At 43.6% G+C, this 26,403-nt stretch overlaps 1 protein-coding gene across 1 annotated transcript in view; it reads right to left on the reverse strand.

The window, feature by feature from the left end:
* Positions 1 to 294: 294 nt before the first annotated feature.
* Usp40 (ubiquitin specific peptidase 40) overlaps positions 295 to 26,403 on the reverse strand; it is a 68,940-nt gene continuing 42,831 nt past the window's right edge. The window contains exons 18-31 of the mRNA XM_032901577.1: positions 21,639 to 21,692; positions 20,779 to 20,867; positions 19,666 to 19,752; positions 17,913 to 17,949; positions 15,625 to 15,689; positions 13,425 to 13,499; positions 10,777 to 10,900; positions 8,804 to 8,898; positions 7,012 to 7,130; positions 6,304 to 6,369; positions 4,791 to 5,001; positions 4,613 to 4,708; positions 3,375 to 3,469; positions 295 to 1,839 (exon numbers count right to left, since the gene is read on the reverse strand). Of these exons, the coding sequence (XP_032757468.1) occupies positions 1,728 to 1,839; positions 3,375 to 3,469; positions 4,613 to 4,708; positions 4,791 to 5,001; positions 6,304 to 6,369; positions 7,012 to 7,130; positions 8,804 to 8,898; positions 10,777 to 10,900; positions 13,425 to 13,499; positions 15,625 to 15,689; positions 17,913 to 17,949; positions 19,666 to 19,752; positions 20,779 to 20,867; positions 21,639 to 21,692 (1,325 nt within the window). The 3' untranslated portion in view covers positions 295 to 1,727. The remainder of the gene's footprint in view (positions 1,840 to 3,374; positions 3,470 to 4,612; positions 4,709 to 4,790; positions 5,002 to 6,303; positions 6,370 to 7,011; positions 7,131 to 8,803; positions 8,899 to 10,776; positions 10,901 to 13,424; positions 13,500 to 15,624; positions 15,690 to 17,912; positions 17,950 to 19,665; positions 19,753 to 20,778; positions 20,868 to 21,638; positions 21,693 to 26,403) is intronic.

Genomic DNA, 26,403 nt, shown 5'->3' on the forward strand with positions numbered 1-26,403 from the left:
TTTGGATTGTTAGGAAATTCATAGTACCTACCACCATGGCCCAGGCCAGATCCTCTTCCCCAGAATAGTAAACAGAACTACTCGACCGTCAGTTCTTCCAGCACACTTTCCCAAAAGTCTATACACTTATTTTTAAGCCAAAATATATTAGAAACACTGATTTGGAAATAAGTATAAGTCATGTTTGTTGAGTCTATAAGTCATGTTTGTTGAGTCTCTAAAAGTATGCTTGGAGAGAAAGCCATACAAGTTCCTCAAGCAGTGGAACACAAGTCAGTCAGTGTATGACAGAGCTGAGGACTGCAACTTTAAAAATGGTTTATTTTTAATAAAATCTTAGTGTTTTTTCCCTGTTTTGTCTGTTCTATCCCCCAATTAAAAACAAACAAGAAACCAACCAAATAGAAAGGCCTGTCAAGAGACTCGGGCTGCAGCCAGCACTTGAGGCATGCCTTCTGGCTTCTCTAAGTACTGAGAGGGTCAGGGAGCTTCTGGCTTCCTGAAAGCAAGGTGTCTGAGCTAGTACTATATTGTCAGGGCTGGGGTGAAAGGACAAACTAAGGAACTATGTCAGTTACAGTACAAGAAACAGTAGCCAGTACCCAGAGGACTCAGTTGTGGTCAAGTAATGTTTACTATCTGGGTCTCCCAGAACCCCTTGGGGTGTAGCTACAAGGACATGGCCAGAAAAGGTAACCAGTCCAAGTCCAACATCTTCTAATCCAAGTGCTTCAATAGAAGCAGCCACCTAACACGACGCTGCCAACTCTGGCAGATGGTGTTGGGAAGACAAAGGAAGAGCAGGATTACGTGCTGATCAGCAGCTCCACAGAGAAGCCAGTATGGCTAACAGCAGAATATGAAAAGCTTTTAGCCAGCAAGGGCCAGCTGAGCCCAGGCCAAAGTAACTTTTCCTTGTCTTACACCACCTCAGTTCTGTTACATGAAGACATGGCAGAGTCGGTAAGAAACCGATACCTGACAACTCCTCTTAGGAATACTGTCATAGGCTAAGTCAGCCCAGGCCTAACCTGCCAGTTCAGTAGCTGATGCTGTTTTGACAGTATATTAATTACAGTACATAAACACCATATCTCTTCAGTTACCTGTGCTGACTGAGAAGGAAGAGGCCTCAGTTTGCCTAGGACAACTGGGAGCCTGGATTTGTTGTGCTAGGCTTCTTTGATGGTCCTGCCCCTTGCCAGAGTGTGTAAGTGGTAGACAACAGGGCAGTTGATGCCACACACAGTTCTTCTTGCACAGCTGTCTTAAGAGTCCCACTTGAAATTTGGCCCAAGAGGAGGCGCATGGCATAGTGAGGGCTAGAACTGGGAATGAAGTCAAGATACACATCCTTCTGTTGCAGCTTCAGTGAGGTGTCAGAACTAGATGACTAACTGGTCACCTCAAGAATGGGTAGGTAACTAACCTTGTGTCTTACCTATCAGAATTGTCCTCTTTGAACAACTTGCCATTGTCCAGAAGTATGCTTTCAGGAGAGGCCACTAAGACCAGGCATGGGAGATGTATTCCAGTTGGCACAGTGCCTGGGGTCAGCTGCACCTGCTTGGTCTGAGAAGTGCTGTCCCTTAGCCTGTCACAAAGCTGAAGACTTGAGATCACTGGCTGTGGAGGCAACCAGCTTGTCCACTATAAACCCACAAGGTGTCTGTCATAGAACTGACAGGACGGTTCTATCTGGAACACAGGACATACTGCTGCAGGGGCTATCTGAAGCTCGCAACATGGATGGACAGAGAAGCTTCTGGTCCCCGGGGCCTAGTAGGCATCCCTGAATTGGAGAACACATCGCTGCTCTGTGTACGTTGGACTTCTCGGCTGTGGGAGACAGAGGATATCACTGATAACACAATCATGGGTGAGGGCCTTATTTAGTTACTTCTTGTCTGTTCCTTTAAGATTTATTTTTATGTGCATGAGTGTTTTGCCTGCATGCCTGGTGCATGTGGAGGTCAGAAGAGCGCACTGTATCCCTGGAACGGGTTATAAATAGTTGTCATTTACCACGTGTGTGCTGGAGACCGGTTAGGTCCTCTGCAGAAGCAGCAGGGCCGTCTCTCCAGCCCGTGTTGAGGGTACTAAGAATGGTTCCCAAATGAATTCCACATACTAGGGTTCAAGGTAGAATGGGTTTTGCAAGTTTGACAGTTGTTTTTCAACTGCCTATCTGAGGACCCAGATGACTCTCATGTGAGAATGGGGTTCTTCACATCTTGGCTACACATCGTTATAGGCGGCTGAGCACAATCATCTCACAGCAGAGTGACCTTTTTCTTCCTCACATTTTAAGTTGAAAATTAACATTCAGTGTACCCAAATTATGCCCACATACTTATGTGACAGTTCAGGCAGCTCCCTTTGCTCCCTCAGTCCCTGTCCCCAGACAACCACCATTCTGACCACTTAGCAAACTAGTCTTCACTGTGACTTCCAAACATGCAATCACGGTAGTGTGGTTCCTGGGTCTGGCATTTATAATGTACAGTACTTCTGCAGATGGCTTCCATGAGACTCATGCTGAGGCTGAGCTCGGGCCACTGCATTTCTTCGTCTGCCTGTGCTAAAAGTGAGTTTGTGAGGGTACTGCTGTGTGACAGGTGTGTGTCCCCAGAAGTAGGAAGCACCTCCAAAGTGGTGTTCCAGCTCTACACCTGCTAGCGAAGCCACAGACCTAGGCACTATCTTCTCACCAGTGTGGCATCATTTCAGCAACATTAATGGAAGTGTCGTGGTTTGAATTGACATTTGGTTGATGACTGAGCTTAACTGAATACTTTCTGTATGCTACAAGCTATTGCACTTCCCTTCTGCTCATGCTTTTTACCTATGTATTTATTGGCTCGTTGGCTTTTCTACCAGTAGGCATTATTTTACACCAGTAGCCATAGCTTTTGACCCAGCCATCGTGCTCCCACCATCTGCGCTGGGCTGTCAGTGACGAAGAGCGAGCATGCTCTCTAAAAGGGTATATAGGTGACAGTGATGCTGGTCTCAGGAAGGTGAACTCACAATAAACCCTTTTGGTGGCTTTTGAGTCTGAAAGCCTGTAATAACATTAAGTATCAAAAAAATAAGATGGGAGGAAGTGGGAGGCAGTGCGGGCCGGTGAGGATGCATTATTCCAATAGCATGCAAATGGCAGATGCCTGCTGAACACAGACCATGGTGATAGCAATTCCAGTTCACGATGTTCTAGCTCTGCATAGGGATGAAGGTGACAGGGCCTGACTTGGAACACTGCTGGGTGACAACAGGGCCCTGCAGATCAGACGAGGTGTCTGAAAAGGTAGTGAGAACGCCAGGTCTTCATCCCTGGCGGCCTTGAGTAGAACATGGCCAAGCCTCAGACTTACCTTTTCTTTTTCTCCAGAGCTGTCCGCTTCTGGTTTTCCTTTCCAATGTCATCTCTGATTGTGCTGAAATCATCATTGTCATCAAACAAGAGATTCTACATTTCAAAACAATAAAAACAAAGGTTTTCAGTCTGGCCTACTATCCAAACTAAAAAAAAGATACTCAGACTTAACTGATTTTTGAAAAATTTTAACTTTTTTTCAGTCAGTATTTGAATTTATTTGTATATGTGTGTTGGGGGGAGGGGGCGTATATAACATGTGCATGCTACAGCACACGTGTGCAGATCAGAAGACAACTCTGTAGAGACTATTCTATCCTTCCTATGGGCGGGAGGGCGGATTAGCAGGTAAGAGTACTTGTGGCTCAAGCATGAGAACCTGAATTCAAAACTCCAGAACTAAGTGGGAGAGGTCAGGCATGTTTGCTCGTGCTTGGGAGGACAGGGGGACCACCAGGGCGTGCTGGCCACCAGCCTAGTTCCAGCTTCAGTGAGAGGATAAAGTGGAAGGTGATAGAGCAGGACACTGAACACTGTCTGCTGGCCTCTGCATGCACAGGTGCTCACACACACATGAATAAAAATAACTCTTCTATTAGAGCCCAGACTGGCCTGGAACTTAGAATGCTCCTGTCTCCAACTTCTAAGTGCTGAGATTATAGGCGTAAGCTAGCATGCCAAGCCGTTTGCTTCTATTAGAGTTGGATCTTTATGTGTCTTGGGTGTGATGGTTCATATTACCAGTCAGCTTGACAGAATCTAGACCTGTGTGGGAGGGGCGTGCCTGTGTGACTGCCTTAACTGAAGTGAGGACCTGCTTACTATGGGTGGCATCCTTCTCTGGACACGGGGTCCTTGGCTGTACAAAATGGAGGAAGAGCTGAGGAGCAGCATGCACACACGCACACACCTCATCACGTACGTCCTGACTGTGGGTGTGATGTGACAGGGTTCCTCAAGCTCCTGTCACTGCTTCTCCTCCATGATGAGCTACAATAAACCTTTTTCCCTTAAGTTGCTTTTGTCAGGATATTTTATCAGAATGAGGGGAAAAGGAACATGGACAATGGTCATAAGCAAGCTGGCTACATCCTTTATTAACAGTGCTGGTCTTATTCTACCTGCTGTCCTTCTCATTCATTCTCTGAAACAATTTGTGTAAAGTGAGACTACCTGGTAAGTGTCTCTGAAATATTTGACCTTTGATTTAAAATGATAAATACAGTTTTCACTCACCTTAATGCCAATAGTGTCTCCGTCTTTTAAGTAATATGGTCCCCCTTGCAAAGTATCTTGGTTTTTCTTCTTTTTCCTTTTGGCAATTTGCTGATTCTATTGGAACATCAAAATAAAATTCAACTTGAAGTTTGCACTGGACTCTCTGCCCTGGTTTCTCTGAGAAAGCCCTACTCACCCAGCTAGATATTGGAAGCCACTCAAACTTTTCAGGAAAATATTTGGCAATTTCAATTTTCTCCACAGGAAGAGAATAGAAGTCAGCCACTCTCTGCCTCAAGGAGCCAGCAGTCCATCCTCTGGTGGTATCCCATACTACGTCTTTGGCCAGGGAGTAGGCTCTCTCACCAGGGATACGTAGCTGTGTCCTCAGCAGTACATCCCGCGGGCTATAGAAGAACAAAGCAGACACCGGGCAAAAGCACAGGAAAGATGAATGCTGCAGAGTGTGATGGGCAAGGCTCCCCAATCCTTCTCCAGTTCCTGAAAGGGGCTCAGATGGAGGTGGGGCCCTACCCCAAGTCTGCAGTAGAGGCCTGCAGCACCATGGCAAGGGGCACTGGCTCCTGCTGCTGTGAAAGCCACTGTTACAACATATAAGCTCTGTGTATTATCCAGAGTCAAGTCACCCTACAGGGTTCAAAGCTATTCAGATTGTCTGCTAAGAAACTCCTTGAGAAACATGAAAAATATACAGAACAATCGCCAATGTTCATAAAATACAGATTTATAAGGCCCAGTCTTACTAGCAATCACAGCACTAGAAAAGCCATGAACACGATGACCTGTTTTCATTTGTCAATTCAGGAAGCATCTAAATGCTGAATATTCAAGGCGGGTTTGCAGGTGAAAACACTTAAGAGCTCTGCATATGGGACCACCAGAAGCCTTTTACAGAGATGAAGCATTTAAGAGATCCTAAGTGTCCACATAAGTTGGTTCCTGATCTTCCTGCCTATAGATGTGCTCTTAGAAAGACACTGGGGTTGACTGAGGGTCAGGCCTGGAGGGAAGGGCATGTTTTCCAGAACAGTAAGAGCAATCTCATTACAACTGAGAGAAGGAAGGCAAGTACTCACGGATACTCATAAAAGTTGTATACACATTTTCCCACATGCAAAACACATGTGACACTTTGGTTATAGATGGTTTTGGGGTGCTTCATTAGTCTTTAAATAATTACTATATCACAGCTGCTATTGCTGGTCTTGGGGATGCAGAAATGAACATAGTGTTTGCTCTTGTGAGCACTTATGTCCCAGACCCGGAAACAGACACTTGGAAAGCCATCTCAGCACACAGTGGGAAGACGTGTCTCAGCAAGCAGACACTGGGAAGAAGGCAGTACATAGGCAGGATGATGGGGACACTATAAATCATGTGCCCTGGGAAGGGCTCAGGTTGTCAAGGGCTCAGTAACACCTTGAGAATGACAGAAAACTAACAGTCACTGCTGTTACCAGAGTAAGTTTTAGGAAAGCCATATAGATCTGTAAATACAATTTGGTTTGTTTGCCTGAGTCAGGTTCTTACTGGATAGCCCAGGCTGACTTATGGTGCTTCTCCTGCTTCAGTCACACCCAGAATTGTGAGACAATTGAGAAGCAAGGGAAATAGCACCCTTCTGATCAGGCCTGTACATTCTCAGGAAAGCCACCACTTGGTGGGAAATGTGCAGCAGGCTTCCTTACCCCAAGTCCTCCTCCTTTTGAAGGAGCTCTAAGCAGAGCTCTGTTCTCCGGCCCAGTCTGTACTCCCTGGGAATTGAAATGAGCAACTGATTAAGTCACTAGGGTTTCTGCAAGCCCCAGGCCCCAATTCCAAGTATTTTCCTGAAGAAAAGGAGTGCTTTCTGAATGATGCATCCAAGCACTCGGCTTTCAGAAAAGGAAGGCATCTACAGCACTGCGGTGGCTACTACACAGACACGGGGCCACTCCTCACCACACAGGAAGGCCCAGCTCTGAAGATGGGCAAATGCCAGTCAAACAGCCCTCTGGCCGAAGCTGGTTGGACTGCTTTTTGGTTGATAATCAGACACACATGAAAGAACGTATTAGGGCTGCTTTTGCCAAAAGAAACCGAATGCCCCAAACTGACCCATTAAGATTTCTGGAGGTGGAGCAGCTGGTCACATGTGTCCTGAATATTAGAGAGCTCGCTCTAACTCCCACATCACTGAAGTCCTTTAAATTATGATCATGTGGTCTTTAGAGCTATGTCTGATCTTGATATGGAGGCTGATGTTCTCCCAGAGTTAACTTGGAACAAGAAGCTTATCCGACTGACAAGTTCCTAGGGGTACTCTGACTCATAGGGCCGCTTCTCTCATAGACTAATCTTGCTCCCTGTCCCTTACAGTGGCAGCAAAGGGTGGCCAGGAATCCAGAGACACTTACTTGAGCTGCCGCCAACCAGTGCGCAAGAGCCTGCTGGGGCGCTTGCTCTCCACTGTCCAGACTCTAAGCAGGCTTGTGGACTGGACAGCGAGCTTCAACACAGAAGGCAAGGCCAAGGCCTAGAAAGAGCAAGAGACATATCGCCACTGACTTTACAAGTACTGGAAAGCATCTGAATGAAAGACTACATGACTCTGAGGGACGAGCACCTCAGTGCCTGTCAATAAATCAATTACAAACTCAGGAGAGCTGGTTATGGGAGGACATACCCACAACCACAATGCTTGAGAGGTAGAGGCAGGAGGATTACGAGTTCAAGGTTATCCTTAGCTACATGTTTGTATTCCGGACCAGCCTGGGATACATCAGATCCTGTCTTAGAAAGTCAAAACATTACAGAAATATCTGTCTTAAATGAGGTATATATGAAGTATATCCTGGTACTTTCATATTTCTTTGCACTGAAATAGACCAGAAAAATGAGCCTTCTATTTTTAAATTCAAGTTTTAAAAAACCTATTTTATTATTTTTAAAATTTGAGACAGGCTCCTGCCCAATCTCCTGGATACTGTATATCACAGTGTTGTACTAGCACTCATGGCTGAAAAAGTACTGCTGTTTGCTGTTTTGAGACAGGGTCTCTCTATGTAGTCCTGGCACTCACTTTATAGACCAGGTTGGTCTTGAACTCACAGAGATCTGCCTCCCTCTGCTCCCAAGTGTTGGGATTAAAGGCGTATGCCACTACCTTAGAATTGAAAAGCTTCTTAATCATGTTTTTACAAAGCCACTTAACCCATTCTACATGGGTGTGACTCATACAGGCAGAGCCTGCTCAAGTGAATGAAGCAAGGCTCATCTTCAGCTCTTACCTACATGAATGTAATCCATTCTAAACACAGAACTTTTGCTTTGAAACACTTAGACTTTGGCTCCGACAGGGAGTCCGGAACTTTGTGTGCTCTAGTTCCACAGGAGCAGGTGACTTTGAGCACCTCTTAGACTGAGGATAGAGTACAGAAAGCAGCCTTTGTTCAGCTTTTACCTAAAAATGGCTGTCTTTTATCTTTCCGCCAAGTACAAGGAATAAAAAGGTCTTCCCATTTGTTTTCGTGGAAATGGAGCTTAAGTCTTCTTAAGTAGGGTTATTTCATTCACTGGGGACACAAAAGATGACACTGCAGGTCACACTGGGTCCTGCATCTGTCTCTTTAGTAAATGCCATGTCCACCACAGTCTAACAGAACAAGATACTGTTTCATCACAGTGGGCCACACGTTATCTAGCCTTCCCATTTGTATGGTGAGATGTGACACACAGACAACAAAATGTTCAGCTTAGGACCCTAATACAGATAGCTCTCAGCTAAGGAAAACCCATACAACACAGCTTGGGACTAATGACATTTAACAAGTGGATCACAATGTACAAACAGTATAAATGAAGAGCTAAAGGGAATGCTTTATAAATGGTTCAAGAAGTCATGTTTCCCTAAAAAGTCAAAAGGAACATAAGCCACAAGCTTCTGAGGACCAATCCAAACACAAGCACAGCATGCCTGTGGGAACTGTATGAGTGGAAACCACCGGGCAACAGCACCAACAGATACCAGAAGTGTCTATGTTGAGTGTGGGCTGCCTGTTGGTACTTACCCCTGACCATGGCATATAACACATGCCATATCAGGACAGACTGTAATTGGGGGAAGAGGAAATAGAAGAATAGATTAATTAATATCTCCCTGGAAGAAGCCATATCAATACCAAAGTGTGCTGCAGGAAGGGGCCTGACCTGAGACTTCAGTTCTGCCAAAGTGGCCTCTTCTGAGATCTCCATATCTCCCAAGTAGAGGAGAGAGACTTCTGCAGGCTCAGGGCCAGGAGCACCTTCAAAAAGACAGAGATGCATGTTTGGGTAGTCTAACTTTACCTTATGTTTCTGAGATACTCTGCCATGTTCTCAGACTGTAAATAGACTCACTTCATCAACATCCACACCTCTACTTTGAGACCTTTCCATGTGCTCATGATTTCACTATTTGTCACTCGGCAGTCAGGGATTATGCTCTAAGTGACTGCTCACACCTGTGCTCTCCCTGAGTGACGGCTCACACCTGTGCTCTGTCCCTGAGTGACTGCTCACACCTGTGCTCTGTCCCTGAGTGACTGCTCACACCTGTGCTCTGTCCCTGAGTGACTGCTCACACCTGTGCTCTCTCCCTGAGTGACTGCTCACACCTGTGCTCTGTCCCTGAGTGACTGCTCACACCTGTGCTCTCTCCCTGAGTGACTGCTCACACCTGTGCTCTGTCCCTGAGTGACTGCTCACACCTGTGCTCTGTCCCTGAGTGACTGCTCACACCTGTGCTCTGTCCCTGAGTGACTGCTCACACCTGTGCTCTGTCCCTGAGTGACTGCTCACACCTGTGCTCTGTCCCTGAGTGACTGCTCACACCTGTGCTCTGTCCCTGAGTGACTGCTCACACCTGTGCTCTCCCTGAGTGACTGCTCACACCTATGCTCTTTCCCTGAGTGACTGCTCACACCTGTGCTCTCTCCCTGAGTGACTGCTCACACCTGTGCTCTCCCTGAGTGACTGCTCACACCTGTGCTCTCTCCCTGAGTGACTGCTCACTTACACTCTTTTTGCTGGCTGCTCTGCCCCACTCCTCCCTGCCTCACAGAAGACTATTGGCAGGATACTCTATATTCTCCTCTCTCAGAACACTTACCCGAACTTGTCATTTTTCTGTGTATTTCCCTGTGTGTGTGCATATTTAAGAGCAGACTTTGTAAGAGGAAACAGACTGTCATGGTGTTTATCTACCAATGTCTGTTATGATAGATTCTATATGGAAAAGGCTTGGTAAATATTCATGGAATGAATCAAATCTTAATGAGAGGATCTATGTAGGCTTAAAAATAAAACCTAAACCAAAAGACTCCACCTAGCTGGTTGCATATGCCTGTAATCCAGTACTTGGAAGCAGGTACTGGGAGAACACTGATGTTGGGGTCATTCAAGGCTAGACAGCAAGATCCTGTCACAAGAAAGGTAAACCTGGTGGCCAGTGATGTGGCACAGCAGATAAGGGTGCTTTTCTGTGAAAGATTGGTAACTGGAGTTCATTTCCAAATCCATATAAAGGTAGCACAAGGGAACCAATTCCACAAAGCTATCTTACAGCCCCCACATATGCCCCATGCATGTAGGCACACACAGTAATTATGAACAGAACAAAACAAAACAACAGTGTGTGTGTGTGGGTGGGGGGCATATCAAATGTTCTGTCATGGGAAACACTAACAACTAAAACTTAAGTCAGGATAACCATGCTCACTTTTGTTTTACTTATATTTCTTTGATTACTATGGAACACCTTGCAAACACTAAGAAATTATAGGTTGAGTCTACATAATTAAATGAAGAAGTTCATTTCCTGAAGTTCTTTTGTTAAATTTTTGCTTTTAGAGGGAGGGTCTTACTATGTAGTCCTTGGCTGGCCTTGACCTTAGTCTTCTTGCTTCACCTCCTGAGAATGGGGAGTAAGTGTGTTCTAACACTCCCAGCTTACCAGTGGTTCCTATGTCCCTAACATCTAATGACTAAGACAGTTCCACTACGACACAGGAGCACTATACAAGGTGAACCTTTCCCTTTACTATAAAAGAGATGTTATATATGTGAGTACACATATCTGCCTAAAACTATGCAGTGTGTATCTAGCAAGAGCTGCAGCTGACAGTTAAGAGCATTGTTCTTACCTTGGGTGGGAGCAGCTCCCCAGCTGCTACCTTGAGAAAAGGCACAGTGTAAGTGGTCCCAGATCTCACGGTGTCCTGACAGCCTTGCAGGCTGGTACCACCAGATGGGCATCTTCAAGTGCCCCTGAAGGACAGAACATTGGAAGACTGAGTCTTACTTCAATAGTTACAAGTAGTTGTAAGCCTCCTGATGTCGGTGCTGGGAACCAAACTTGGGTCCTCTGTAAAACCAGTACATGCTGATGGCTGAGCCATCTTTCCAGCCCTCATATATACATTTTCTACAGTGTTCTTTGAAAAGAGACTGGTGAGATAAATTATAGGTCTGGGGATATAGTCCATCGGTAGAGTAAGAGATTGGCACATGCAAGGTTCTCTTCTGTCTCCAGCACATACAAGTACCGCTACACAGTGGGCTACCACAGTTACTATAGACTGAGATAACTCCATATACACTGATACAGCACATGCTTACACATTAAATATGAATGAAAAAAATAGGTGAAGTCAGGCATGATGGCTCATGCCTGTAGTCCCAGGACTTGGGAAGCTGAGGCACAGCTGTCAGGAATTCAAAGTTAGCCTGGGTTATACACAAAATATGGTACGTGGAATAAAATCTACGCAAATGAAAAATACTCATGCATGACATGTATACTGTACACATAAAAGACACATACTTGAGGTAGGCACACCGAAGTGTAAACCTCTGGAGAGTACAGAGAAAACTGGATGCCAATCCGGAGGACTGGGGTGGAGGCGGGGAGAGTACCCAGCACTTGGAACTTTATATTACCTATGCAAACATGAAACTGTGCAAAGCTCAATAGGACTTATGAAATTATGAATGGAAAATCAGATGCCATGTGTGACCCTTGGGATATGGTAAGTGCATGCAAGCATGGACCGTGAGTGTCAAACACTGAGGAGATGGCACCCTTCAGGGGAGAGCATACAGGATGCACGTCCTTGTAGCTCACAGCTTATACATGCACACATTTGGAACCCCTCCCCCCCTCCTTTCTCTTCTGGGAGGGTCCCACTGTCCTCTTGTGTCAACCTCACTGCAAAACCACGCTTGGTTGCAGAGCATTTTCTTTAGGAGGGTGCACAAGGCAGACACGGGTATGACTCCTGCTTTTCGTTTTAGAGCTTTATCTTTGACAAACAGCTTTCTAAGCTGTCTGAATTCTCTACTAAGTGAATGTCATTATCTGAATATTGGAAACATTTTACTTTATCATTTTGCCTTTTTGCATTAAAAATGAATAAAGAAAAGCAGTGATGTGTAATGCTTGTTTAAAAAAAAAAAGCATCACAACAGGCTGGGCAGAAGGCTCAAGTGTAAGATGCTTGCTCAAAGAGTTTGGACCCCAGCACCCATGCAGCAAAACAAGTCGCCCTGACAAGCTGACTGGCTGGACTAGCTGAACTGGTCACCTCCAAGTTCAGTGAGAGACGATACCTCAGTATATAAAGTGAAAAGAATAAAAACTGATGTCAATTGCTGGCTTCAATATACATGTGAACACACATGTATCCCCACATGTGTCCACAATGCATGTGTCCCCAACTTGTGTCCACAAACATATAAGCACTCCCCACATTGCATATCACACACACAACCACACCCACACACACCCACACCCACACCCACACCCACACTGACACAGTAAAACACTCTGGTAATACAGACCAAAAAGGTCTTTTAAAAACATGCATAGGTTTTGATTTAATAATCCTAGAGACTTCTAGGAACAAAAACTGTAGGAACAAAAATTAAGGGCTGGGGAAATGGTTCAGTGCTCTCTCAGGGGACCAGAATTAAGCGCCAGTTTTTATTTTTTATTTTTTTCAGGCAAAAAAGATACAACAAACTGTTAGCGGTGATAGCACTCACGACTCTGACTCCAGTGCCAGGGAATCTGGCACTCTCTCCTGGCCTCAGTGGGCACCAGGTACACAGCCATACATACAGGCGAATAACCATACGCAAAATAAACTAAACCGTTTAAAAAAGTAAAACCTAAAACCAAAGATGAATTTGTAACACTGAAAATATAAGAAACTAAAGAGCAGTAAAGTTTAGTTTGGCTGTAATGGTAATTTCTGGGCTTTCCATGGGGTTAACATATTAAATATAAAGCCTGGTGTGGCGGACACATCTTTTTAAGCCCAGTAGTCAGGAGGCAGAGGCTGGTGAGTCTCTTTGAGTTCAAGGCTAGCCTGGTCTATTCAGCAAGTTCCAGGCCAGCAAAGTGAGACCACATCTCAAAATAAGTTAAATATAAAAATGGAAGAAGTAACATTCTTTACATCGTTTATTTTAAATATAATTTTAACTTAATCACACATATATTAATATGTAATGATTTTAATTTTATCTTACATATAGCTATTTTAATTTTACTTAGAAATTTGGAGGGAAATCTCCCTTGTACCAACGAGGAGAGATTTTTGCAAAGCTGTATAGATATTTTTTATCATTGTATTTTTATACAATTTTGTATTTTTATACATATTGCATTTTTATACAATTTTGGCAAAGCTGTATAGATATTTTTTATGACTTCCTATATTTTCTCATTCCCCATCATCATAGTAATCAGAAAACAGTAACTTACTTACAAGTGGCCATTTGGTCTTACCGGAGGAGGCAGTTTTCCTTCAGTTAACAGCAAAGTGTCCCCAGAACATATCATAAGCTCTTTCAATGTTGCATCCTGGGAACACAGAAATTCTTTTTGTCACTTCTGAAAGGAACAAAGAGACCACTGGATCTTTTAAAGTCTTATACTTCTATTGTCTTCTTAAGAGATAAACAATCAAGCAGACACTGAAGACAAAAGAGATAAAACTGAGAGAATAAATCAGAATAGCATTATGTATTAAGCTATGGGTACAGAGCAGAAGAGCCACAAAGGATCTAATGAAAGAGACAATGATTTGTGCAATGTGAGATGTTAGTGATTCTTGGGGAAAAGGCTGGATTTGGAAACTTAGAGGAAATAAGATAAGGAACTTTGTTGGGAAAAAAAGAACAAAGGGAAAGTCAGGGCTGACAACAGACAAGAGCTGAGAGAGCAGGAAGGTCAGAGTGCACAGCACCGGGAGGCAGGGGAGTGGGCATTGCCTTGGGTGTGGGACAAAAGCAGCCACTGAAGACGGTTTGGGCTATGTATGATGGGCTGTGCGAGATGGGCTGTGTGGGGCCCACCTGCTGGGCTGGAGAAGCTGTTGAAGTAATTTAGTTAAGAGGAAACAACTCTTAAGCTCAAGTGGTAGTCTGGTAGGAAAGGGGCAAGGAGAGAGTAGAAAGGCTAGCAGGCTCTTGAAGGCTAGGACTAAATCTCAAAAAGACATAGAAGACTAGGATGGGAAAGAGAAGTTTGAAAGGGACTTCAGCTTTGAAAACAATGAATTTTTGCACTCCTTTCTGCAAAAACTATTTACTCTCTGGCCCACCCTTAGTAAGTCATTGGACCAATTTTCCAAGATGAACAATGAACAAACAGTTTAGACAAATAAAGACTGTCTCTCTCACCAAGAACCGCTGTGGGGGAAGCCTTCATCATACATAGCCCTGTTTCCAGTAGAAGTCTCCTCTGCCCTTTGGACACGGACACTCACCTCTGAGCTAAGCTGGAGTTCCCCCCACCTCCATCACCAGCCTGTGTGGCCCCTTCATTCCTAACTCTACACAGTTCCTAGTGGTGACTGGACACTGGGAGTTTGGGAAGCCCTGCCTCCTCCATCTCAGTCTGCACTGTTTCTCACTTGGGCCCCCATCTTAGGCTGCCTTCTGTCCCCCTGACCCCCCAATGTAGCCTAGTGCCCTCCCATTTTGTCTGCCTGAGCAGAATATATACACCCCAATGGAGGGGTGGTACTTGGACCCACAGTGAAGAGGCTACCTAATTTTAACACCTCAGGATTCTTTGAGACCTGCTTCTTACTCTGCTGTCCAACCCCACAAAGACTCCAGAGGGTGCTCAGTGGACTGGTCCCAGTGGAGACCCCATTGTGCCTGTTTAAAAATGTAAACCACTGCTGATTCCTAGACAGCAGGACTGGAGTGTAGGCAGGGAGACAGTGCTGACCACGGCTATCTAAGATGCCAGGGCTTCATTTGGCCACCTGCTAAGAATGAGTGTGGATATGGAGGTCTGATGCAATTTAAGACCAACTAACAGCCTGCCTGGATTCCAACGGCCTAGACAGAAGCCTTCCTGCTGCTGGGCCATGTGACTGGTTGGTACAGACATTTACTTACAGAGAAATTCTGAGATCAAAGGATTTGGAGTTTGGAGTTCGAATGACTTCAAAAGCTTTCCAGCACCCTCCTGCCATTTGCTCTCTGAAATCCTCTGCTTGCTGATAAACTATTCCTCAAGCTTGCCTGCCCATCAGAGGAGTTTACCACTCATGTCAGAAATGACTTGCCATTTATCAGAGAGCCAGTTGGAAAAAGTGAACACAAATAGACACATTTATATATCCTTTTTTTTTTTTTGTATGCTAAGAAAGGGAAAAAAAACCTTTCATTTTCTTTTGGAATTGCTTCCTCTAATGGGATGAGGGAATTGTGTATAAAACTATGAAATAGCTTGCCCATTTTTAGAGCGAAATGTAGAAAAGATGGACTGGCAAGATGGCTCAGTGGGTAAGGGAGATTGCCACCAAGCCAGGAGAACTTGGACCCACACAAAGGTGGAATGAGAGAACTGACTGCATGGAGTTGTCCTCTGGATGTCACACACCTGCTGGGCACATTTGGCATGTTCCCCTCCCCATCACATACACAATAATAAGATGAAATATTTGAAAAATATAGAGAAAGGAGCTTACTTCTTCACATAAAGGCTCACCAGCTTCATAGCACCAATCCATTTTCCTTAAGTGCCACATCTCTCCTAGGAAGAATTAGCAGCAAGATGAGGAACCCTAGAGAAGATGCTGTAAGGTTTGCCAGGAACAACCTTCTAGAGACAACAGGTATCAAATGAGGCTCCATCATTTTTGTTTGAAAATTATGTCTTCCATAATATGAAAAATTAAGTTGGTCCTTCAATTTGTTTAGTTTGCTTTTCACCCAGCAAGAACTTGCAAATCAAAACCACATCCTCACTGGGGCTGTAGCCCAGGAGCAGCACTTACCTGTTATGAGCAAGCTCTTGAGTCTACACACAGCCTAGCTGAGCACGAATGAAAGGAACACCTGGCCATAGTGTACTTGCTGCTGTGCTACAGTGTTTACTCTGTAGCTTTGTAACATGTATTCTGGATTATACATCACACACACACACACACACACACACACACACACACACACACACACACACACACAGAGGTATGTGCACGTACATACTTCTAAGTGTAGAATCTCTTCTGAAAGCCTTAGGAAGTTGAATTTAATTTAATTTTGCTGTCGCACCTAAGAAATTTCTCGGGTATACAAGGAAACTTAGCAGTTAATCTAACAAAAATAGACAATACAGCCTGAGAGGCATGTTCATGAGGTAGGTGGGAGTTAAATATATTTGACTAGTGTTTGATTAGAGTCCCATTGGTCAGTGGACTGACTACCCTGGTGAAATGACAGGTGCTCTGAAAACATGTGGAGAAAATGTTGAGTGGGGCAAGTTTAAAAATCGGGTTATTAAAAGAATAACAATGTTGCTAAATATAACAAGAAAGGTACACTGACTCCTTACATTTACCTTCAGGCAAATAAGAAAGCTTCAACTTTGATTTGCCATAGTAACCTTTTTTCCTTCTTCCTTTTTTTTGGGGGGGGGTGGTTAGTGGGGCAGGAGGAAGAGGGGGATCAAATCAAGGACTTTGCACATGTTAGTACTCTACCCCTGACACACACTATCAGCTCTTGTTTTGGTTTTTGTTTTGAGATAGGGCATTGCTATATTGCCAGTCTGGCTTGGAACTTTTGTTTTTTGAGTCAGGGTCTCTGACTATCCTGGAACTCACTCACATTTGTCTAGAATTTGAAGAGATCTGCCTGCTTCTGATTCCTTGGTGCCATCCCAGGGCTGGCTGTGTAAGCCACAGAAGCAAGCCAAGAAGCAGCACCCTTTATGGCCTCTGCATCAGCTCCTGCTTCCAGGCTCCTACCTGTGTGAATTCTCACCCTGACTTCCTTGGGTGATGAACAGCTCTGTGGAAGTCTAAGCCAAATAAACCCCTTTCTTCCTAGTTTGCTTTTTGGTCATCATTTTTCTTTGCAGCAACAGAAATCCTAACTAAGACAAGTTGATATAGTGCTGGGTTAAAGGTGTGTGTGTACCTTCATGTCGGGGGGCCTACAGCTTTTGATCTTCCTGTCTCTCCTTCCAAATGCTGGGGTTATAGGGATGGGGCGGCACATTGAGCCCTTATAATCTTCAAGTATATTTAAGAAAAAAATCGTTAACGAGTTACAAGTGAACAGTGTACAATGACAAGAAGCTGGGCTCTGAAAGCAGAGAAATGGTCCCTGCTGAAAGGCTGGGTATGCCTTCTAGAGTCTTGAAGCCTCCGCTTGCTTCCTCACCACAAACTGGGACTAGGTAGGGATCCTTGTAGGGCTGCAGGGCTGCTGCAGGGTAAACGAAGTAGTGCATACACACTGCAGACATGCCTCGCACCGAGAGTAACTGGGCAGGGCTGCTGCCTATAAGGAAGCTTGGGGGCTGCGGAGACTATGGTGTCTCAGCCTACTGAAGAGGCTGTGCATGGGAGGGAAGCACTTCAGTTATTCTCAACTTATTGTTTTCTTCCCTTGTATTATATTTTCTAATCTATAACACAGAAATCAACAGGTGCAATTAAATTTTGGATTACTGTGATTTTTCTGGAAGTCAGTAAAAGACCTGAACAGTCCCAGGTAGAAGAAACCTTGGCTTTCTGTTAACCTCTGCTGGACCCAATGTTAGCTATCGATCGTTGCTTAGCACCAGGCTGCCATTACTTTTAATTTGCAGATAAAAACCAGGAGACCTTGTTATGTATGCACAAAATTTAAGTCACAGTTTTCCCACAGCTCTCACAGAAAGAAGGCAGCTTGAGAATTCTTCATGAGGCTTCCAGATTCTGTTTTAAAGGATGTGAATAAGGTTTCATTATCACAGTGAAGAACGTACCTTGCTGACCTGACTTCTCCAGCATTATCTTTAAACACTGTTAAAAAAAATTATACTCAGTGTTAGTTTTCTGTTTCTGATCTGCATAGGAGGAGAAGTCCAGCTTTTGAACCTGGAACTAATTAAGTCTGATTCTACTTCACTGTTCATAGATAAATACACATATTTCATGTTTGCAGCTGGCTCTCTTCTAGGAGCTAAGTAGGGCAATCCAGATGGGGAAACAGTTTCTGCCACTTCCAACTAGGACTGTTCATAATACTAGGCCTGGTGGGTGGCACATGAATGTAATTCCAGCCACTTAAGCGTTAAACACACACTAAGACAAAGCCAGAAACATTTAACTCATTTATTAAAAGGACAAGCAGAGTATGCATGACTGAGTTTTGGATAGACTTAGGCATCCTATAAAGAGAAACTAGCCTGAATTAACACCCAGAAAACACTCCACACAAGCTCTCGGGAAGAACTATGGAAGCCTGACCCCACAGCACAATGTAAAACATCAGACAACACGTGCCAAAGATTAAAGAAAAAAAACATAATTAGCAACACCCACTTCCTGATGAAAAACATTCCTAACCTAAACTCATCTTAAAGAACAAAGTTTGAGGGATACTACCTAAGAGCAAAGAGAAGTAAAAATCGGTTTCTCATTACCTATCAGAGACCTGACGTCTAGTTTTGGAAGGAAGGTGAAACATGCCTAACTTTTTGGTCCCTAGCATCTACTACAGGCCAGATGATCAGAACTTCCTTGTAGGGTTTGCATTATGTGAGCATGTGAATGAGGCCTGCCTAGCCTGGCCCTCATGGTGTAATTCAGGCTGCCACAAACACATAATGCTCCTGCCTCAGCCTTCGGAGTGCTGACATTAAAGCACCCCTCCTTTCATTTTTTTCCCTCAAACTCTTTTCTGATTTTTAAAACTTTTTTCCTTACACAGATCAGTTTAGTCCCCTTAAGTTCAATCATCACTTGCTGACACGGGGACCTGTCTCTACAGGAGGCTTCACTGTCTTCTGTGATGACACGCTGCAGCTCGGCATTTACATTCCCTAGCCTGGACAGAGTACCAGCATTTACTCCACGACGCCTGGTTCCTCCTTCTAGAATCAAGTAGCTAAGTCTAGCAGCTATCTCCTGGGTGTTAGGGCTGTTTCCTGCTACCAAGTTACTCAGGAATTATAACCTGTGGCAGGGGATGAAGCAAGAAAACCTATAGGTTTTAAGAGAAAATAGATGCAGTTCATTCAGAATCTTCTATTTCAAATACAGGAGTGCAGGCTTACTGAAAATCCCAGCTCTTAATGACAGCAACACAATTATTCATTTGTTTTCTCAATGCAAATAAACAAACAAAACCCTCAACCCCGTTGTGAAATATCAAAAGGTTAATAGTAGTGGGATAAGAGACAATGAAGGATTTCAGTATTTTCCTTTTATACCCATTTCTTGTTTAGAAACAGGGTTTCTGTCACCCAGGCTGGCCTTGTAATCAAGGGCTGGATTACAGGTGTGTGCCACCTGTCTGCACAGCTCAAATTTCTGTAGTATTAACGATCATCAGGAAAGTAAAAAGGAACACGAACAGTCTTATTTAAAAGTCTTGGTTGCCTTAACCAACTTCTGAATTTCCTTTTGATGAGTATTAACAATTTCTGAAAGCCTATACTGTGTAAGCCCTCAGCTTATAACCTCCAAATCCTGACATAGGATAACATGGCCCCTAAACCCAAAGTAATTACTTACATCTCTCACTGAGAGTGTTTCTTCTACTATGACTTCCAGCTCTGCCCCAGGGTGAATGTCAGTCCCCAGAGCAAAAAACAGGAACAGCTGTGAGCAAGACCAAAGTATGAAAATAATTTCCCTGGACTAAAATACCCTACAAGCTTATTATTTATTTTCAAAACGAAGGCCAAAGGCCCACAGAGAACTAATAACAAGGCCCACAGAGAACTAATATAACAAGTTCAGTGGCTGGGAACACAGTACTTGCCCACCATTCTGAAGGCTCTGGGTTTAACCTAGAATTGAAAAAAGATGCAGGTGGGCACACCAAACAAACACCAAATTTTGTGAAAACAAGATGATATTGAATAATTTCACATTATCATTTAAACAACAATCTTACTTTCCTGAAAGCAAAAGTAAAATGCTACTCATAAGACCCCTAAAAATCCCACGCCACTTTAAATGTGTTCTCACTACGACTTGGTCACTCCACAGGGATCTGTAGTCACTGTACAGTAAGCATCATCTGTGGCTCTCTCAGACATTTAGTTTTAGTCCATATGCTGCAGTCCCCAAGGCCCCATAGGAAGAAAACAGAAAACTTTCATCAGTTAAGCTCCTTAGAGCAGTTCTAGCTACTGTCTAATTATATTTCACTTGTCACAGCTTGTCATGCCTGCTACTTGCTAGCATCCCAAGGAAAGCAGACTGAAGGACAGTGGTTGGGGAAGTAATAAGATATATCTAGGAGTCACAGGGAACAGGATCAAAGTCCAGACTGCCTTATCGAGGTAGTCATGGAGCTATGGTAATAACAGCTCCCTATCTAGGGAGACTCAGGCAAGGGGTCCATTCTGTGGTGTTTTATAGAGAAGGGGATGCTGAGGATGAGGGCGAGAAGCTGGTACACAGCTAGCACATCCCTGCAACAGAGAGTGGCCCCTCAACTTTACAAAGTCTTCTCAACCACAAAAGGAACCTCAGAAATACGCTTTGGAATGGTATTTTTGGTTTCAAGAGTATAATAGTATAAAAATTTAAAGAAACTTTCTACAGAAAAACAGTATTCCTGGAGCATTAAATCTATCAGTTGGGAAGGACCAACTGTTCTGCTGGGCCATACTGTACCTGAGAGGAAGTTGGCGCTTTCCCCAGACACAGTCCCACGGAGCTCCCCATCTTCACCTCTGCTTCTTCCAAAGTGCTGGTATCTGGTACTATGAGTAAAGTTGGTAACCAAGTGACTATTTTGAATTCCTACCTCTCTTGAGTAAAGTGACATTATTTTCTTTGAAAACTGAGAGGATCAAGGCTGGGCTGCAGCTCAGAAGGAAAGTCTGTACTTGTCTTGGGCAAGGCCCTGAGTTCCACCGAGCACCACCACACCATTACTAGGTTTTTATACACACTCTGAAGAAAATATTGAGAAAAGGGGAGTTGTGCTTCATGTTAAAGAAGCACGTGTGTGGTGGTTATGTTTAACTTTCATATTCCCACACTAGTCTCATCATCTGTGCCACATGCTAAGAACCACGATTCATAATGAACACGACTTGATCAAAGACTTCTTTACATGAATTTAAAAACCTGCACAGTGGACTGGATTTGCTTCATCCACATTTAGAGTTGTGGCTGGAACATGGGTTATTAGATCCTGTGATGGTGTCAGGGCTGACCTCAAGAGGTGCCAGAAATGTGGGAAGTAAAGACTATTCATAGCAGTATCCCAGTGAAATGAACAAGCAGAGAGACCTGAGGGGTCAAGCTATGAAAACCTTAGCGCAACACCATGACCACAACAAGGACTGAGGCATCAGAAAGAATGTTTAAGAAAACAGAGATGGTGTAAGTCTTTCTGTAACAAATAAGATATTTGGATAGAAACACATCCAGGAGTCATTTCCTGAAGGTGAGATGTGGAAACCATTATTTACCATACAGGTGTCTGAATGAGAGCCTGCTAGACTTTGAAAGCTGCCAAAATTTACCTGGACAAAGGAGCCTCCCGTTTCTATCAATGGGTCTCAAACAGCTGTTCTCAGCTGTGAATGAAAAGAAGGTGGTTAACTACTAAGCAAAGAGCTGTAACGTAATGTTCTACTATGGTAATTACAGTAAGTACAATAAGCTAACCTCCGCCCCCAAAAGCAAAACTCCAGATGCGCATAGTGGCTCTGTGTCATGTCTGTGCTCAGTGCATCTGTCTCATGTCTGTGCTCAGTGCATAGTGGCTCTGAGCCCTGTCTGTGCTCAGTGCATAGTGGCTCTGTCATGTCTGTGCTCAGTGCTCACTCAGGAAGCCAGGGAAGAAGAGTCATGGATTCAAAGCCAGCTTCAATTACACAATGAGATGCTGTCTCAAAAACAAAACAGAATACTCCAACAATCAAAAAAACAAAAACAGAACCCCCCCAAACAACCTCAAATGAGGATAACCTTCACTTTGCAGCCATGCAATACTATATAAACAGCTGAAATGGTTCAGTGGGGAAAATTACAACTAGCCAACAATGACTTTAGCATATTTTTCCCAAAACATTAAAAATTGTAAGGTTACACACGGTTCAGGAAAAGAAAATTAAAATGAACACTTATACGTACACTTATACTTTAAACATGTTAGTGTGAACATTTAAAACTAGAACCAGAGACAAGCATTTCTGTCCTGCAGCACACTGATCAAAAGCAGGGCGTGACGCTCTGTACCCTATATAAGCACTTGGGAGAAGAAACAGGAGGGCTGCTGAAGCCAGCCTGGTCTATGCAGTGAACTCCAGGCCAGCCAGGGACAAACAGTGAGACCCTGTCTTCAAAACATAAAACAGGAACCAGGCCCAGAGTGTGGACCAGGGCTGTCTGCCCCTCGTGGGGCAGCTGGCGCTGGGACATGAGGAGATTTTCTGCCTCTTGGCAAGTGCTTGTATTTTTGACATGAGCTCAGTTCCCAGGACTGTTTGTGCATTTAGTGCTGGCAAACATCTCTGTGAGCTGGTTTTCCCCAGCATCATTTCTCTTGGGATGTTTGCATTTTTATCACCGTCCTCACTTAAGTCACTAAGTTTGCCTTTAGCAAATTCCTCAGCTGCATGTTTGGAGCCTCGTGAGTGAGTGACAGCTATGCCACCATTCCTGTGGACAGGGATTGCTTCTCTATTGTGACTTCTGTTTCTCTGGGTGCTTTCTTTCATGATCCATTCATGTACAAGGTCAGGTAGGCTTATGGCTGTGAGAGAGGTAGTAGAGCACCACACTTTACTGTCTGTGTGCAGATATGCATGACACACACACTAGCCAGCCACCATTGAACTTGAAAAAGGGAAGTGACTGGTCTGATTTGTGACTTCAGAGCTAGTAACTGTGGATAGGCTTTAGCCAAATACTAAAATTTGACTATTTAGCTGAAATTCAAGCTAACTGCAAGTGTGCAAAGCAGACCACCTGCATTTCAAACATATTTAGCAAATGGATGAGGCCAGCATGCACTGTTGAGGATGCAGACTCCTGATCCTGGGGAAGGAGCACACTAAGTTTTCAGTCCACATAGAATTCTTACATGAATTGCAAAGCATGAACTTGGAAGGAAGGAGTGTCGAGATTTCTGAATGGGCAAGAATGGCACAGGCTTAAAATGGTCTAAGTTTATTAGAGTGGGACAGACTTCCTTCCTGAGACTCCAGAGTTCTGTCTCATATACGGTGTTGTTATAAAGATGACAGACATTTTAAAATATAAATTTCTTATTAAAGAAGTAGATAAAAAGTATTTCCCTAGTTTAAAAAAGTAGATTTTAAGTCCAGTGCTTTAAGTGGTTTTTTTCAGTCCTGGCTGAGTGTGGTACTGCAGGCCTGTAGTTCAAGCCACGTGGCCTAGTGTGAGGGTTTCTTGTGCCCAGAGACTCAAAGTGGAGGCAGGGTAGCCCTCACATCAGTCATGACAGCCATCAAGCATGACAGCCCTGGACTTGGCCCTTACACAGCCTCATCTAATGGGAGAAGTGAATGGTTGTGGCACAAATGAAAAGAGCACTTGCAGCTATAAATGCTATCAAGCAAAAGTACAGAGTGTTAGGAGTGAAGCCAAAAGCCTGAGACTGCATGGCCAGAAATAAAGGAGAATACTTAGGTTAAGAACAATGAACAGCTTAAGTAGGAGATAAGAATGCAAAGGCAAGAAAGTCCAGAGATCAGAGCCCGGACAGTCTGCAGGCAGACGAGAGCTTGTGCAAGGGGCTCCCAAAGGACAGTCTGCCTGCACAGTCTGCTGTGACTCAGCAGGATGGTGGCATTGAAATCAGAGACAGACAGGTCCTGATTGCAGGTCCCACAGGGTTAGGTTTCAGAGTTAGTGAAAGAGTAGTGGAAAAGCAGAAAGAGCTCAGATAGAGGGCAGAATCTAGCTCATGAAGTGGATAGGATCTCTTGCTGCAGGAGACATAGTGTGGAGAAGGAAAAAGTGTCAGGATGAGCAAATCAGTTACTGGACACAGTACTGATTCCCACTTCCTGAATAAGCAATATGGCTTTGGTAAACTTTACCAATGTATTTTTACTTAGAGTGATACAATCCAGTCTAGGAGCACAACCTGCAGAGCTTGACAAACACACAAGCACTCATTCACACCAAGGTATCAAGCTTGAATTCCCTGCCATGCTACTCTGCAGTTAACCCCTACAGCCCGATCCTCATCTGCTTTCTGGGATTGTAGCTTAAACCGGAGTTTCCTAAAACACCTCCTGTGCAGAAACGTTGGTTTATACTTGTTTGTGTCTAGTTCTTTTCATTTGGCATACAATTTCTGAGAGTCATGCCTGCTGTGTGGAGAGTGCTGCTCTACAGACTACAGTGCCCACTGACATTCATGTTTTTATAAGGTTGTTATGTTTTACCTTTTCTTCAGTAAATATCTAGAAATAGAATTGGGACATGTTTGCATTTATAAAAAACCAAAACCAAACCAAAACAACAACAACAACAAAAACCAAAAACCAAGCAAACAAAATTCAACCAAGCAAAACCAACCCTCAGTTTTCCAAAGAGAATACAGCACTTTACACTCCCTGCACACAGGAGCTCCACATTTGGTTTTATCGGGATTGGATATTACCTATGTGACAGAGGTGTTGTGACTTCCCTCTGGTGGCTACTGAGACTATCCTGCCCTCACAGACAGGTCTCCCAATTGGGGCTGAGATGTCTTTGAATTCCGTTACAAGTACTTTTTATAAATTCTGTATCCAAGTATAAATGTGTATTTTCTAAGTTTTTCTCCTAGTTCATAGCTTGCTTTTTCAAGTGTCCTTTGAAGAGAACTTGTCATGGCTACTTAGGGTAATTTTCATATTTTTCTTTATATTCTTTCATGGTTTGAATGTGCTTAAAAAATCTTTTTCACATAGTAATGTCATCAAGAATTTCTTGTATGTTTTCTTCAAGAAGTTTTACTCTTTTTAGTTTTAGTGTTTAGTTTTATAATGATTTTAAGTTAATATTTTATAAGATGGAAGGTAAAAATGAAGTTCATTTTTGCACATATGGAAGCCAATGATTCAGAACTGTCTATAATACACGGGTTTCTTCTTGAAACACTGTCTTAAAGGTGCAAAAACTCTTCTTTGTCCACTGAACACAAAGTGGGTTGTATACATCTATATGCTCTATACATCTTCCTGTATAACAGACCCGACAGCAGTGTCTTGAAGCCATACACTGCAGCATCCCTTCAAAGCTGCTATGGCTTCTTTAGGGCTTTTGCTGTTGCTATTTTTGAGACAAGGGCTCACTACATAACCCTGGATGGCTTGGAACCTGCTTTATGAAGACCAGGTTGATCATGCTCTCACAGAAATCCACCTGCCTCTACCTCTGGAGTGCTGAGACTAACTACACTTGGTTAATTTGAATTCTTTCAATTACCACACAAATTTTAGAATGGCATCGTCCTGTAACATATAATGCTGCTGGTGTTTCGAGTTAGAACACACTGAATCTAAGGAGATAAGCTCTTAGCATGTCATGTCTTCTGATCTGTGAACACGGTATCCTGCTCCTTTATTAATGTGGTGTTTAGTTTTTTTGTGCATGTTTTCTACTTTCCAGTGTACAGATCCTGCACATGTTTTTCAAATATATGTTTGATACTTAATGATATTATTTTTATTTTCTTGTAAACGCATCAAGGCAAACACTTGAAATTCTAACACATAGGAGTTTAAGGCAGGAGGGTTTTGAGTTCCAGGCAGGCCTGAGTTATAGAGTGAGATCCTATATCCAAAACAAAACAAAACAAATTCCAAATGAATGAATAAATAAATAAATATATAAATAAGGTTTTCTTGATTTTGATGTTCATTTTGTTTTTGCTGTTGACAGATTCCTGCATGTTAATTAATGTAGTATTCTTGCATTTAATGAGATACCCATTTACATTCACTGACAATGGAAAGGGGCTTGGAGAGGCTGCACCCATGACACACGACTGAGATGGTAAACTCTTCAGCCACTTTGGAAGCTGATAGCACTTCTAATAAAACCGAACATACATTTGCCAGATGACCCAATGTTGTCTGTCCTAAGTCTAGCTGAGAGCCTAGCATGTTGTGTCTTCTGATCCACACAGAGATTCATGGCAAATTGTGTACGGCAGCACTATTCAAAACAGGCTAGTGAGGTGTGAACATCCTTACAACTGAATGGCAGTCACCACGAAAGGGATCAAACTTTTGCAAAGTTCTAAATAGTGGACAGACTGCAAAG

Source organism: Rattus rattus, chromosome 4 (assembly GCF_011064425.1).
Source record: "Rattus rattus isolate New Zealand chromosome 4, Rrattus_CSIRO_v1, whole genome shotgun sequence".
NCBI classification, from domain to species: Eukaryota; Metazoa; Chordata; class Mammalia; order Rodentia; family Muridae; genus Rattus; species Rattus rattus.